We start from the raw sequence: 12,203 nt of genomic DNA, 5'->3' as shown, positions 1-12,203 counted from the left end.
CTTGCGGAGTTCCAGATCACTCTCCCCGTAGAATGCAGTGTTGCACATGGAATTTTGAGGAGTTCACAGGTCTCCTGAAGCCCATCTCTGAACTCCACAGTGGTCTGTGAATCCCATTTAGAACCCCTTTTTTTCTGGCTTCTTGTTACAGTATTTCATTCTTGAATGAAATACAGTAATATGTTGACTGAACCAATTTTCATAGTTTTAAGTGCTTCTACCGGATGATGTATGGGGTCTTGCTGTGCCTATTTGAAAGAATGAGAGAAGTGCATCTTTTTTTAAAACCATTGGTCAAGATTCCAACAATACACATACAGTTTTATCACTGATCACCACGATTGGAAATTTTTAAAGAGGCCCTGGCCAAAAAGTTGGAGCCTGACCTATTTGACCTCTGGTTCTGCTGCAGGGCAGAAATGAGCCCACATGTTCAGTTCTGTGTGACTAATGATGGCTTTTTTTATGCATTTAGCTCTTTTGACTTTTCAGAACGCTTTCACGGGCATTATCTCATCTGTCATCCCTCCACAGTAACCCTGTAGAGTAGGTAGTGCACGGGCTCTTAAGGCCACTTAAAAGAGGATGAATCTGAGACATTAACAGGTTACTTAACTTGCCCAAAGTCACAGAGTAGTAGTAGAGCCACAGTTAGGACCAAGTCTGCTGAATCTCAGCCCTTTATTAGACCACAAAACTCATGTGAAGTTTTGAAGCTCCTCCTCCATTCAATCCACAAATATTCCTTGAGAGCCTTCTAAATGACAGGCACTGTTCTAGGCCACTGTCATTCCCTTTTCCCATTATCATGGAACTTTAGAAGTACTTATATGATGTTATCTCAAGATATTGCATGAGATATCGAAAAGTCTCATAGAAATTAATGTTAATAATCAAAAAGTAAATCTTTTAAACCTACTATAACTATGTCTCTAATAAAGAGATAAGAAGTCAGCCAACTGAACACATACTGTTATCTCTAATGCTTGTTAGGTAGAAGGGTAACAACCAAAGTATAATATCTAGAATCGTATCTATTATAGCTTTTTTTTTTTTAATGTTTCAGCATTTTCCAGCTAAAGGGTTGCCATAATCCAGTGAACCTTTCCATTAAATAGGTATTTCTTAGCTTCCTGCCAGGTTTAACTACTCGGCTATGGGTTATTATTCCGTGTACAATATGGCATCTCTGAGGATTAATGAACAAGGTGTGTGATGGGAACAGAGATGATCTTGGGTTGCAGAAGGGTTAGTGCCCAGGCTAATATATGCTTCAGCTGAACATGAAGACTTTCAAATGCTTATTTAGCATTTAACAGTTGAAACGAAGGCTTTCATCAAACTTCAGATCCCTAAAAATGCCCTTCATAAGTAAATGTTTATCACAAAAAAGTATGTAACCCACCAACAATTCAGTAATGAAAATATCAAGTTTAGATATTTATTGAGTGAATTTTAAATCCCAACCCTAAGGCGTTTTGTGTCAGATGTTTCAATAGTAGCCGTAATCCTATATTCGATGAATTTTAAGATGCACATTTTTTCACATTTTAAAGTATCCAAAATTGGATGTCTTTTACAAACAATGTTATAGTTGAATTGGCAGCATTTTTTTTCTTAATAATGCATAAACTAATGTATCTTACAGTCAATACATCTTAACTTCAATGATGTTAACAGTAATCACACCTTACCTTGTATAGGACTTTATACACAAGCATCTTAACTGAACCTCAGAATAATTATAAAAGTAGAAATAATTGGTATTTTCTCTATTTTACAAATGAGGAAATTGAAACTCAGAATTGTTAGGGAAATTGTCCAAGGTTATACAAATAGAAACAGTAGAAATGCCCATCTTTATATAAGCTTTATTATATAAATATAAAACACTTCAATATACATGATCTTATTTTTCCAGAATCAAGGTGATTTTCCAAACCTGTAATACCAAGTCCGAAAGTTTTCCCTGTACCACATTATCAGGATGAGTGAAAATGAAAACAAAAGCAACCACACTCAGAGGTGCCTTATCAGGCCTCTTCGTGGATTTTATATATACATATTGGACTTCCTCCTTATAGCATAAAAAGCCTAGGGCTTCCCTGGTGGCGCAGTGGTTGAGAGTCCGCCTGCCGATGCAGGGGACACGGGTTCGTGCCCCGGTCTGGGAAGATCCCACATGCCGCAGAGCGGCTAGGCCCGTGAGCCATGGCTGCTGAGCCTGCGCATCCGGAGCCTGTGCTCTGCAAGGGGAGAGGCCACAACAGTGAGAGGCCCGCCTACCGCAAAAAAAAAAAAAAAAAAAAAAAAAAAAGCCTTCAATGCAGTCTTTTATAATCATGTGATTTGAAAAATTATTATGATCATTACTGGAGCTTTACCTTGAGCATCTTTAATTATTTCAGTAACCATACACAGCTACTTAATCAGAGGGGTTTAGGTCAAAGTATAGTGATTATCAGACTGAAGAAAAAAAAAGCTTCCTTGTTATACTTATCATCTAAGGTTTATTATGCACCAAGTATGATCAATTTTTCAAATATGCATTAATTGGCATTACACTAAAGGATTGAACAGGAAAAGCTATTTAATCTCATCTTTATTCACTTACCCTTGAAATATTGTTGTCATGCTCCTACTTGAAAAGCAGAACTTAATGGCTTAATCCTTGTACGGATCATCATAGTTATTAGGAGTTCATAGTTTTTATTTATTACTGTTTTTACTTTTATATATAAATTATTCAAATTTTTCTTACCTGTGTTTTGTTACATCACTTTTTCTTCACAAAGTTATAAAATAAGTGATTGTTTTACATTTTTACTCTCTCTTCTTTTGGAAATTCATGAACTGGAGTCATTTCTGAGGGCAGTATTCCTTCTTCCAGCAATAGAGCGCCCCCAGCCCTAAAAACCAGATCAGGATGTTCACAAGGTACATGCTAGTTTACACTCAGGACAGAATCTTCCTTGTTTCCTTCCTACATGTCTTAGAAGGAATGAACATGAGTTCTCAGCTAGAACACTGAGGTTAGAACCAGAAGGGAAACATCCAAGGACCTGCCCCTATAACATGCATCTGCCTCGTGGTAGAACTCTAGGCACTCAGTGTGGGTTTCTCTTATAGGTGGAAAAAGGCCATTTGAACCTAAAACTACTGGATGCAGTGACTGAACTTAAAGGACTATGAGGGCATTAAGGAATAGAGAGGTGCGTTTCAATGGGCTGCCCTGGGCAGCAGCAGCAGCAAATTCATCATCCACACTGCAGCCAGGATTTATTTTTCCTCTCACTTGTGTAGCAATCCCGGTTTCCATTTTAATGTTTAGAAGGTAAGTTCAGTTGATGGACACTTTGTGTAATAAAAAGCTCTTTTAAAGTACATGCACACGTACACACACAGGATAAAAAGTGGCACCGCCAGTGCCCGTGGCTTTCATGGAGTACATTTGCAGAGCCCAAAGCTTAGTCCTGGATATGTTTATAGCACTTTAGCTCCGTTTGTGAGTTTGGAACCCTTCCAAAAAAAGAAGAGAAAGACATATATTATTGTTTATAATCTGCTTTATTCCACCAAACCTTGACTGAACAGACTTGTGGATTGCTGTTTAAATCCCTCAGTGCCTTTAACTACCGATACAGAAAGTGGTTAATGCGCATTCTAAATGAAGCTTGGCATCCACTCCAGGAAATCACTTTAATTGAGAAGCATTAAATGTTAAAATGATTCCGAAAAAAATAATAAAGCCAGCAACATATTGAGTATAAAAGTCCTGGCCCATCAGTAATATAGGTTCTTGGTTATCATATTCCTGTAGACTGGGTGAGCTGTAGTTTGACAAGTGTCAAAAAAAAGTGACATTCAATTCCCTAGGTCACAGGCAGCCCCCCATCAGCTTGCCAGTGAGAAGACAACCTTCACTGTCTCTGTTTTAGAGCTGAGGAGAGAGCTGTCAACTTTATTAATGTTTGTTTTTCTGGAATAATATGCCAGTCTCAGGTGACTAAAATAATGAGATTTAACCCCAAAGTCCTTGCCTGGGCTTTCCACTGCTGTGCTGAAGCCATCTGTTGAAACCTATTTACCATTTTAATGGCCTTTGGGGAAAAAAAACTGCTTATTTCCAACTCCAAGTGTGTGCCAAGACCACTTTTGGGGATTTATATTATATCTTTCAGGAAGCAATTCCCAGCCTTTCCAAAATCCCCAAGCCCCTCCCAACCAACAGGAGATCCTGGTCCAGGGTTGGCAAGCGAGAGAAACATAAATCTTAGAAAACAAACAAAACAAAAACAAAACCAAAAAACTCTCCCCCAACTCTAGAGACAGCCTCGCCTGTATCAGCCTTGAAAGTTCTGACCATTTCAGTGGTCTGCTAAACAACCTGAAGGATGAATAAGTCACGTGGAAACCTTTTTCTCCTTGGAGCCCCTTCCATGAGAAGGGCAAACATGGGTTCTGTCAGGGATGGCCTGTGACTTGTTCGTTTAACTACAGAATAACATACCAGTTAATAACATACCTAAATTCAGTCTTTGTGTTTAACAGGGGAGATGGCCAAAGGAAGAATCACCAAAGGAAAGGGTTTTAAAGGAAAATCCTGAAGCCATACTGGACAAAAATGAGAAAAAATGAAAGAGTGACAAAGGGACAAATGTTATACATGCAGAAGCCATACCCGCTTTCTCTGACAGGATGTAATACACTCTCCTAGGGCAGCAGCTGATCATTTAGAAGACTTAATTTAATAGTTTGGATGGGTTATTTTTATTACTTCTTTTAGAATTATGATAATAAAAAGTTCCCTCTTCCTAATGATTTGGCCCCATTTTATAAACTTTGTGGGGTTTTTTCCTCCCTCCTAACTCACAGTGTCTCCCCAGCAGCAGTGGCTGACCATTGCTTATTTCCCTGAGGCAGTCACAACCCAAATAAGCATCCAGACCCAGCTCCGTCCCTCCCCACTCACAGCACAGCCATAATGAGGAGAGGCACCGGGAGTTCCAAATGATAAAACTGAAATAGCCTTTCTAGGAGGCTTGGCAAAGGGATGCAACAATTTTCCATTTAGACTGTAAAGGACAATTTTTAAACCATGTCTCAAATATCAAATCTAAGAAGATACATTCAGATACGCTGAGGATCACCTCTCATGATTTTACTTCTAGTTTGGCAATTGGTTAAAATTTACAACATACTGACTTGCCTTTGATTGCTTTTTATCCTTTTCTGATTTTAGCTGTAGAGCTGGGAAAGAGGTGGAAAACGCTGACTGTTGAGCCTTTTATCTCCTGAGTTTGTGTCTTATTTCATTCTTTCTAGCCAGTGATTTCTTTCCTTTATTTGTCTTTAAACAACTCTCCTTTTGAAAAGCCACTGTCAGGAGAATCACACTGCTCAGGAGCTGGTCTGTAGTGACCAAACCAAAGGAAAATTTAAAAAGGACCAGATCCTCCCTCTCCTTCCTTTGTGAGCTGAGAACACATTTCATAATGCCAATAAGTTACTAGATTATCACTGTGGTGGGAACTGTGTACACTAGAGCACAAAGTGGAAATGGTCCAATGAATTGTCAGCCTGATACACTCAAAACAATTGTTAGTGTATGGAAAGCAAAGATTCAACATAAACAGGCTGGTGATGAGGGGTTTGAGGACACGAGACTAGAGACATGGTGGGTAGGGCATACACTGGCAGAATTCTCAAGCCCTGTTATTAGTGCCTCAGGAAAACGCATAGCCTCTTTACAAACTTCCCTAACAACCACCCAAGGGACTGAGCTAGTGAAGGAAAAAAAAGTCCCTGTGTACCTCCTGTGGTCCTCTAGCCACACCTCACTCCACTAGATGCCGTCACCTTCACCTTCCTTAGTCCCTAGCCCGGAAAGGTTTTTTTGCCTTTCTCAGCCTAGTAAAGTATTTACCACCAGAGATGATTTGACAAAGGACCATCAACCCCTTTCCTTGATAGCAGAGATCTGAGTTTTCACTAAAAGACTTTTAAACCCTCCAAGAGGCTCACTGGACATGCTGCCTAGGAGGCAGTATCTTTCCTATTTAACTGGGTAGACTGTGGGGCACAAGTGGGTCTAGGACTTGGGTTGAGTCAGGACATCAGACTGCTCAGAGGACCAGGGCCCAGCCTCCTGCTTCAGACCTAAGCAAGTGGTTCTGGTGTGTAATGCCACACACAGAATCTGATGGCAGAGAAGTTGGTACTACCCACAGAGTATGAGAATACTTCAGCAAGTACTCCAGGATAACTAGTAGCTAAACAGGTGATGAGTTATCTCTGCCCATTCTCCTCAGCCAGACTCTGTCAGCACTGTCCAATAGAACTTTCTGCAATGATAGAAACGTTTTATATCTGTGTGTCCAAATACAGTAACCACTAGCCACATGTAGCTGTTGAGCACTTAAAATATGGCTGGTGTGAGGAACTAAACTTTTAATTTTATTTAATCAATTTAAATAGCCACAAGTGGCTAATAGCTACCGTCTTGCTCAGTGCACCTCTGTGTGGATCTTCTCTTCAACCAAACAAAACTAATCACTCATGCAAAAAGCACTCATTTTTCCTGGATGGAATCCCAGCTCTAAAGAAATGCTATGACTTTAATTTTTTTTTTTTCATTAAAGAATCTCTGTTGCTCTTTCCACTCTAGCTAAACTTCAGGTCCTGCACACTAATAAAGCCTCCTGCAGGGAAAAAACCTGAACGGAGATTTTCCTGGAAAAGCTTGTCCAGGAGCCCTGATGAGGTGTTTCTATCCCTTTGTCCACCTCTCACCCAAGTATAGACATTTGCACATACTTGTCTAGGGAGAAAATGTACACATATAAAGGACTTTAAAATACAACAGGACATACGGTAACTAAAATTTATGTGATCAGCAGGTTTTCTCTGCCCATTCCTTAAGCCTAGAAGCAGAGGACGGGGCCCCAGAAAATTGGTATTAGAAAAATCAGAGAACTTCCTCTATCCAACACTTACACAGAGTAGTGCAGGTATTCACAGTTGTAAGTGGTTCTGCATTCAGAGTTGTATCTTGGGTTTCCTTCTGATGATCAAAGGAACCCATGTCAGCACAGCTTTTTCTTATGTCAAGAGAAAAACTTCCAGAAAACCAAATGAAAAGCAAGACACGCTGGCTTCTAAAGAATTTCCATATTTATTGGACATAGTTTTACCATACACATCTCATGCCAACACACAGGAGGCACATACAAACAAACGCACCAGCTTCTGTGTTCCAAAGTCACATGGCAATAAATAAGGATGGGTGGGTCCTTTTTTTTTTCCTTTTTCTTTTTTTTTTTTTCCAGGAAATGAGACTTCATTTCTTTTTAACTGTACAAAATTTACACTGCGAAGGGTGAGGGCAACAATCCAGAGCTTAGGGGATCTGAGGCTTTGAGGTCTTGAGTACAAGTTCAGAGCAGCTTCTGGGATCCTGCAGCCCTGAACCTATGTGTTTGGCTCAACACCGTCCTCAAGTGGGGAACGTACAAATGCTTCTTGTCTCTAGGTGGGCAGCGGATGAGCATGGGGTGTCCCGCTCTGTCCACCTGTGCTCTTCCTCCCGGGGTGAAGGATGCTTGGCGCACCTCCCAGCCCTGCAGCTCACTCCTCACCAGAGCTAGCAGCGTGAAACTGTGCTTTCAGTGTGGTCCTACCAAGCAGCGTGTGGATGGGGTGACTTTGCTGCGCTCTCTCTTTTTGGATCCAGTCAGCGTGTTAGAACAGTTGGATCGACGACTGCAAAAAGGGCCAATTGACCAACCCAAGAAAGAGAGAGGCAGTGATGTGCTTTTTATTTAGCTTTCAGCATGCCCAGAGCCCTTCAGCAGCAGGCAATAAAACAAAACTCATTTCCGCTTAATTGAATTTTTCTTCATCTCACGGTTTCCAATTTCTAAAGTGCAATGTTTAAAAGTGAGCCTCCTCGGTCCTTCCAGACCCTGCTGGCTGAGGAGGTATGGTCATTATTTCCATGGCTATAACCAAGTTGTCGTTATAGTGAGTGGCGTGCGGGAGCGGGGGCGTGCGGGAGGGGGTGCTGGACGGTGCCCTGTCACACAGCTCGCAGCTTTTGCTAAGCTGAAGCCTTAAACCCCTCCAGCCAGGAGGCAGTTGTTTCAGAATAACCAGCTCGAGCTTCAGAGACGGTAATGTCTTTTGTTTGTCAGATTTCTTATACTTCTTGCAAAGTGAACTTCATTGTGAAGATCTAATGGCCCCCAGGGATCTTACCAGATTTCATGTTTTACATTGGCCAAAAAAAAAAAAAACCTCATTGAAAGACACTGCTAAATGCTTTTCTTCTGTCTTAATTTTATCCTCTTTCCCTGGTGTTTCATGGTGTTAGTTTGCAGGAATAATGTCATCAATGTGGTAGTTGATTTTCATTTTATATTTATAACTGCCAGATGAGGCAAGAAAGAGGAAGCACAAGGACGGAAAAGAGTTGGCCTCAGGGCGCACAGCAAGTCCCTGAAAGGGCCGGGATCCAGGCTTCCCCACAATGCGATTTACCCAGTGGCCAGCTTAGCCCTTGCATTTGGTATTTCCTCCATGGTCTTACTACTTTTCAGCAAATATAGATTCTTCCATAGCCCCACAGATCCCGTTTTTGCTTATATCAGTTACCATTGGAAACTTGGGCTTGTTTTTTTTATATATATATTATTCAGTTGCTCCTGGATTCAGAAGCCTCCTACCCTCAGGTCCATCAGCCAGGCACTGCAGATAACAGTTGCTAGTAAACAGCTCTCCTAGAGCCAAAGACAGGTCCAAATATTGTCAACGCCTCCAGAAGGTCTCATCTTGTTTTTAAAATTCATCCATGTCATTTCGCAAAGGGGAAAACAGCTTCCACATAACACCTTATACATCAATAACAGACTACTGAGCGATCGAGGAGCGCCTGGACCCGAATCTCAGGGTAGTTCTGTTCTTCTCCATCCCTGAGGCTCAAAAAAGCCAAGGAACTGTCTTGACCTGCGGCTCGTTGGTGGCACCAGCCCATGCATAACACTAATCCCACTTGCAAGGAGATCCACTTAAAATCTGAGACCGATTGTGACTGTGCTTCTAAATGCAGCACCAGTGTTTGCTGCTTTCTGGCGAGGTGGCCCTGGGGAACTCACATCCAGCTCTCCTGGCTTTCTGACCAGGGCTCACTCAAGAGCTCTCCCAGCTAGCCAACCCCAACAAACCAGAGGAGCTCCTCCCGACATCATGATGTCACCTGCACTATTCACTGAGTTCCTCAAGAGACTCCTGTTACTGTATGAATGAGGAAGGCCTCCCATGTCTCCTGCCCGTGAATAGGGAGTGAGCATGATTAACCCACCTAAAAAAACAAAAACTGGTTGATTTCATCTGGTCTCCAAAAGCAGTGCTACACAGGGGGATGCTCCCCCTTAAAGAGCCTGCTCTCGTGGTACTGCACTCGCCAAAACTACGAAGCGCCTCTGACGTCCCATGAGATACTACTCCAAGTAATCAAGCTGAGACAGTGGTCTGGGTGGGGCAGTTTTTAACTGGTTTTAACCCAGCAGTCTTTCTCCTGTGTTTTGTAGCAGCCTGTAAGAACAGTGAGCTTAAGAAGCTGTCCTCCAAAAAGATGGTTGCACTTTCCTTCACACGACTTGTTACCTTGCATTTGTGTCTCCATCCCCACCCCGAATAGTCACATTATTGGGGAATTCCCCATAGCACAGCACTGGCCAGGCTTAACACACCATCATCCCTACACCTGGAACCTCCCGCAGAGGGCCTACATTTGCAGACTCCCCAAGCAAAAAATCACAACAATCGAGCACATCAAAAAATAAGGGTACACTACAAAATTGATCAGAGAACAAAGATGGCCTGAAGGCTGATCCAGGAATTTACTGACCATATATTTTTAAGAAGCTTCACTGACCGTAGTTTAGTCCTGGAAAGGAGTTTACAGAAGATGGAGCATTCAAAAAGGAAGTGTTTATCTCTTCCTTTAGTCTGCCTACCTTATGCCTAAATCTTTGCGGTCCTCAAAGCCATTCCCAGAAGGAAGGGTCCTTAGGTGCTTTGGCCCCATCACTTGCTGTGAAAGAAAGGCAATACCATCTTACCCTTTCCCACTCTGCTGATCTTAAGAGAATGGGAGGCCAGAAGAAGCAAACCACCATTTCCCAAGGGGACTGGAATAAATTCCACCTGGCTAAATTCAGTATGCCCATGGAGAGCTTCCTGACGGACAGACGTGTGGCGTAGAGTGGGCCTTGTAGCACCATTCACAACGGTATTTCCTGTAGAAGTGCAGTCTGTTGCAGAGACAGCAGCTCATAAAGCAGGGCTTGCCCTTGCCCTTGCCTCAGGCTTGGTGATGGACTACTGCAGACCCGCAAGCTGAGAGTCTCTGCACTGCCACTGGCTGGAGAGCCCTGCCTTTCTGAGTGCAGAACTGGAGCAACACAGGGCCTGGCATGAGTCCAGCCAGCAACCCAGAGGGATGCAGCCAAGGACCATTTGGAACCCTCTGGACAATTTTAGGGCCGCTCCCTAAATGATTCCTCCCAACCAAGACAGGCCAAGAAGCATTGCTAGCACTCGGAAGAGGCCAAGACTGTCCTCCAGTTGAGTCAACTAGTACAGCAGAGAAAGCTCACATTTTTCAAGGGCTGAGGAGGGTTGGCTGCAGGTGAGCGGGGGCGGGTGGAGTTACAAGCTCATCTAAGCCAACTCTCTCAAAACAGACACAATGTCATTTCGCCCTCCCGGATGAGAACTCTGGGAGGCTGGCATCTGCTGACTTGGCTAAACAGACTGCATGTTTGGAATCCAAACGTCTACAAATGTTTTCACTAATTGTCGTTCTTTTCTCTCCATATTTTAGCTTTGATCATTTTGGAACCCACAGCCCGTCTTGTGGAATAAATAACACAGGCAAATTAAAAAGACACATTGTGCACCGGGGGGACTTGTCATGCAGTCGCTGTGATGGTCCAGGGCCACTCAGCTCCAGCCTCAGAGTCACCTGCAATGAAAAGCACTTCTCGCCATCAGGGATTCAGTGATACAGATGGGATTTCGTAAAAACCAAAACTGACCAAATGGTCTCCGGCATGTATTTCTGGGTAGGGAAGAAGTCATAATTTTCACAGCAAAAAAAAAAAAAAGAGGAGGGAGCATGTTTTCAACATCCAGCTCTGGCCATCAAAGTTTTCCACTGACCTTTAATAAGTGACTTTTTATTTTGAAAATTAGCGCTCAATAAGGGTGGTCCAGAAATCACTTTTATCAATACGCAAGGGCGGTGATGCCTCTACCTCAGGAATCTCGGTTCTGGTGAGAGCCGTGGTTCGGGGGGCATCTCATGAGACACTCCCGTTGGAGCAGAGTTCCCAACGAGCACGGTGGCCTGACACAGTCATGCCACCAACCAAGCACTGTGCAGCCAAAGCCTGTAAGCAGGGCGGGGGAGGAGCCAACAAGCCAGCACCCTAGCGCTCTGGGCTCTGTGCCCCTGTGCTGTGTTCTGAGACGAGGCTGCTCTCCCACCACTTCCCAGGAAAACAAGCCCTAGTGGGGTCCCGTGACCTCCCCGGGATCGGCAGAGGACTTCCATTGAAAATAATGGAAATTCACATTGGCGCACTTTTGATCCTTAAAAGGCAAGTCTCTTTTGATCCTTGAAGATATTCTGTCAAGCCAGAGGACGGGTAGGGTGGGGAGGAGAGGTGCTTAAAAAGGAGGATGATCCATTTCATCGAGCCAAGAGGCTGGGCTAGTTGGAAAGTCGGGATAGCCTACACTGCTTCCTGTGGAGATGTCAGAGGTGGGTCCCCCAGCCATGGCTCTCAGCGTCTGGCTGACTCCCTGCCCTGCATGCGCAATGATGCCCAAATTACTGTCCACCGTGTAATCCAGCCCATTGAGCAAAGGAGCGTGGGATGGCAGGGACGAGATGGAGGATGGAGACTGGGGGATTCCATAGGGGCTCCCATCCCTCAAGTCCTGAAAGGATTGTCCTGTCCCGTCCATGGAGAAGCTCCCATTCATTAACTGTCCGCCTGTAACGTCCCCCACGTTGCCATAAATCCTATTGGTGTGGCCAAGTTCTGAGAGAATTTGATCCTCTGTGGACAAAAGAACGGAGATTTATTGTCAGCCGCCAGGACTCCGGTGGTCCCCTGTTCTTCACAACCTAGGAA

At 43.4% G+C, this 12,203-nt stretch overlaps 1 protein-coding gene across 1 annotated transcript in view; it reads right to left on the bottom strand.

Annotated features, from left to right (window-relative positions):
- Positions 1-11,733: 11,733 nt before the first annotated feature.
- The window catches only part of LHX4 (LIM homeobox 4), a gene marked incomplete at its 3' end in the record, with an annotated part of 42,903 nt that continues 42,433 nt past the window's right edge, over positions 11,734-12,203 (bottom strand). The window contains exon 6 of the mRNA XM_081224923.1: positions 11,734-12,128. Coding sequence (XP_081081049.1) covers positions 11,734-12,128 — 395 coding nt within the window. The remainder of the gene's footprint in view (positions 12,129-12,203) is intronic.

The sequence above is a fragment of the Mesoplodon bidens genome (assembly GCF_964165515.1).
Source record: "Mesoplodon bidens genome assembly, chromosome: 2".
NCBI classification, from domain to species: domain Eukaryota; kingdom Metazoa; phylum Chordata; class Mammalia; order Artiodactyla; family Ziphiidae; genus Mesoplodon; species Mesoplodon bidens.
This window is presented reverse-complemented; position numbering and strand designations above follow the sequence as displayed.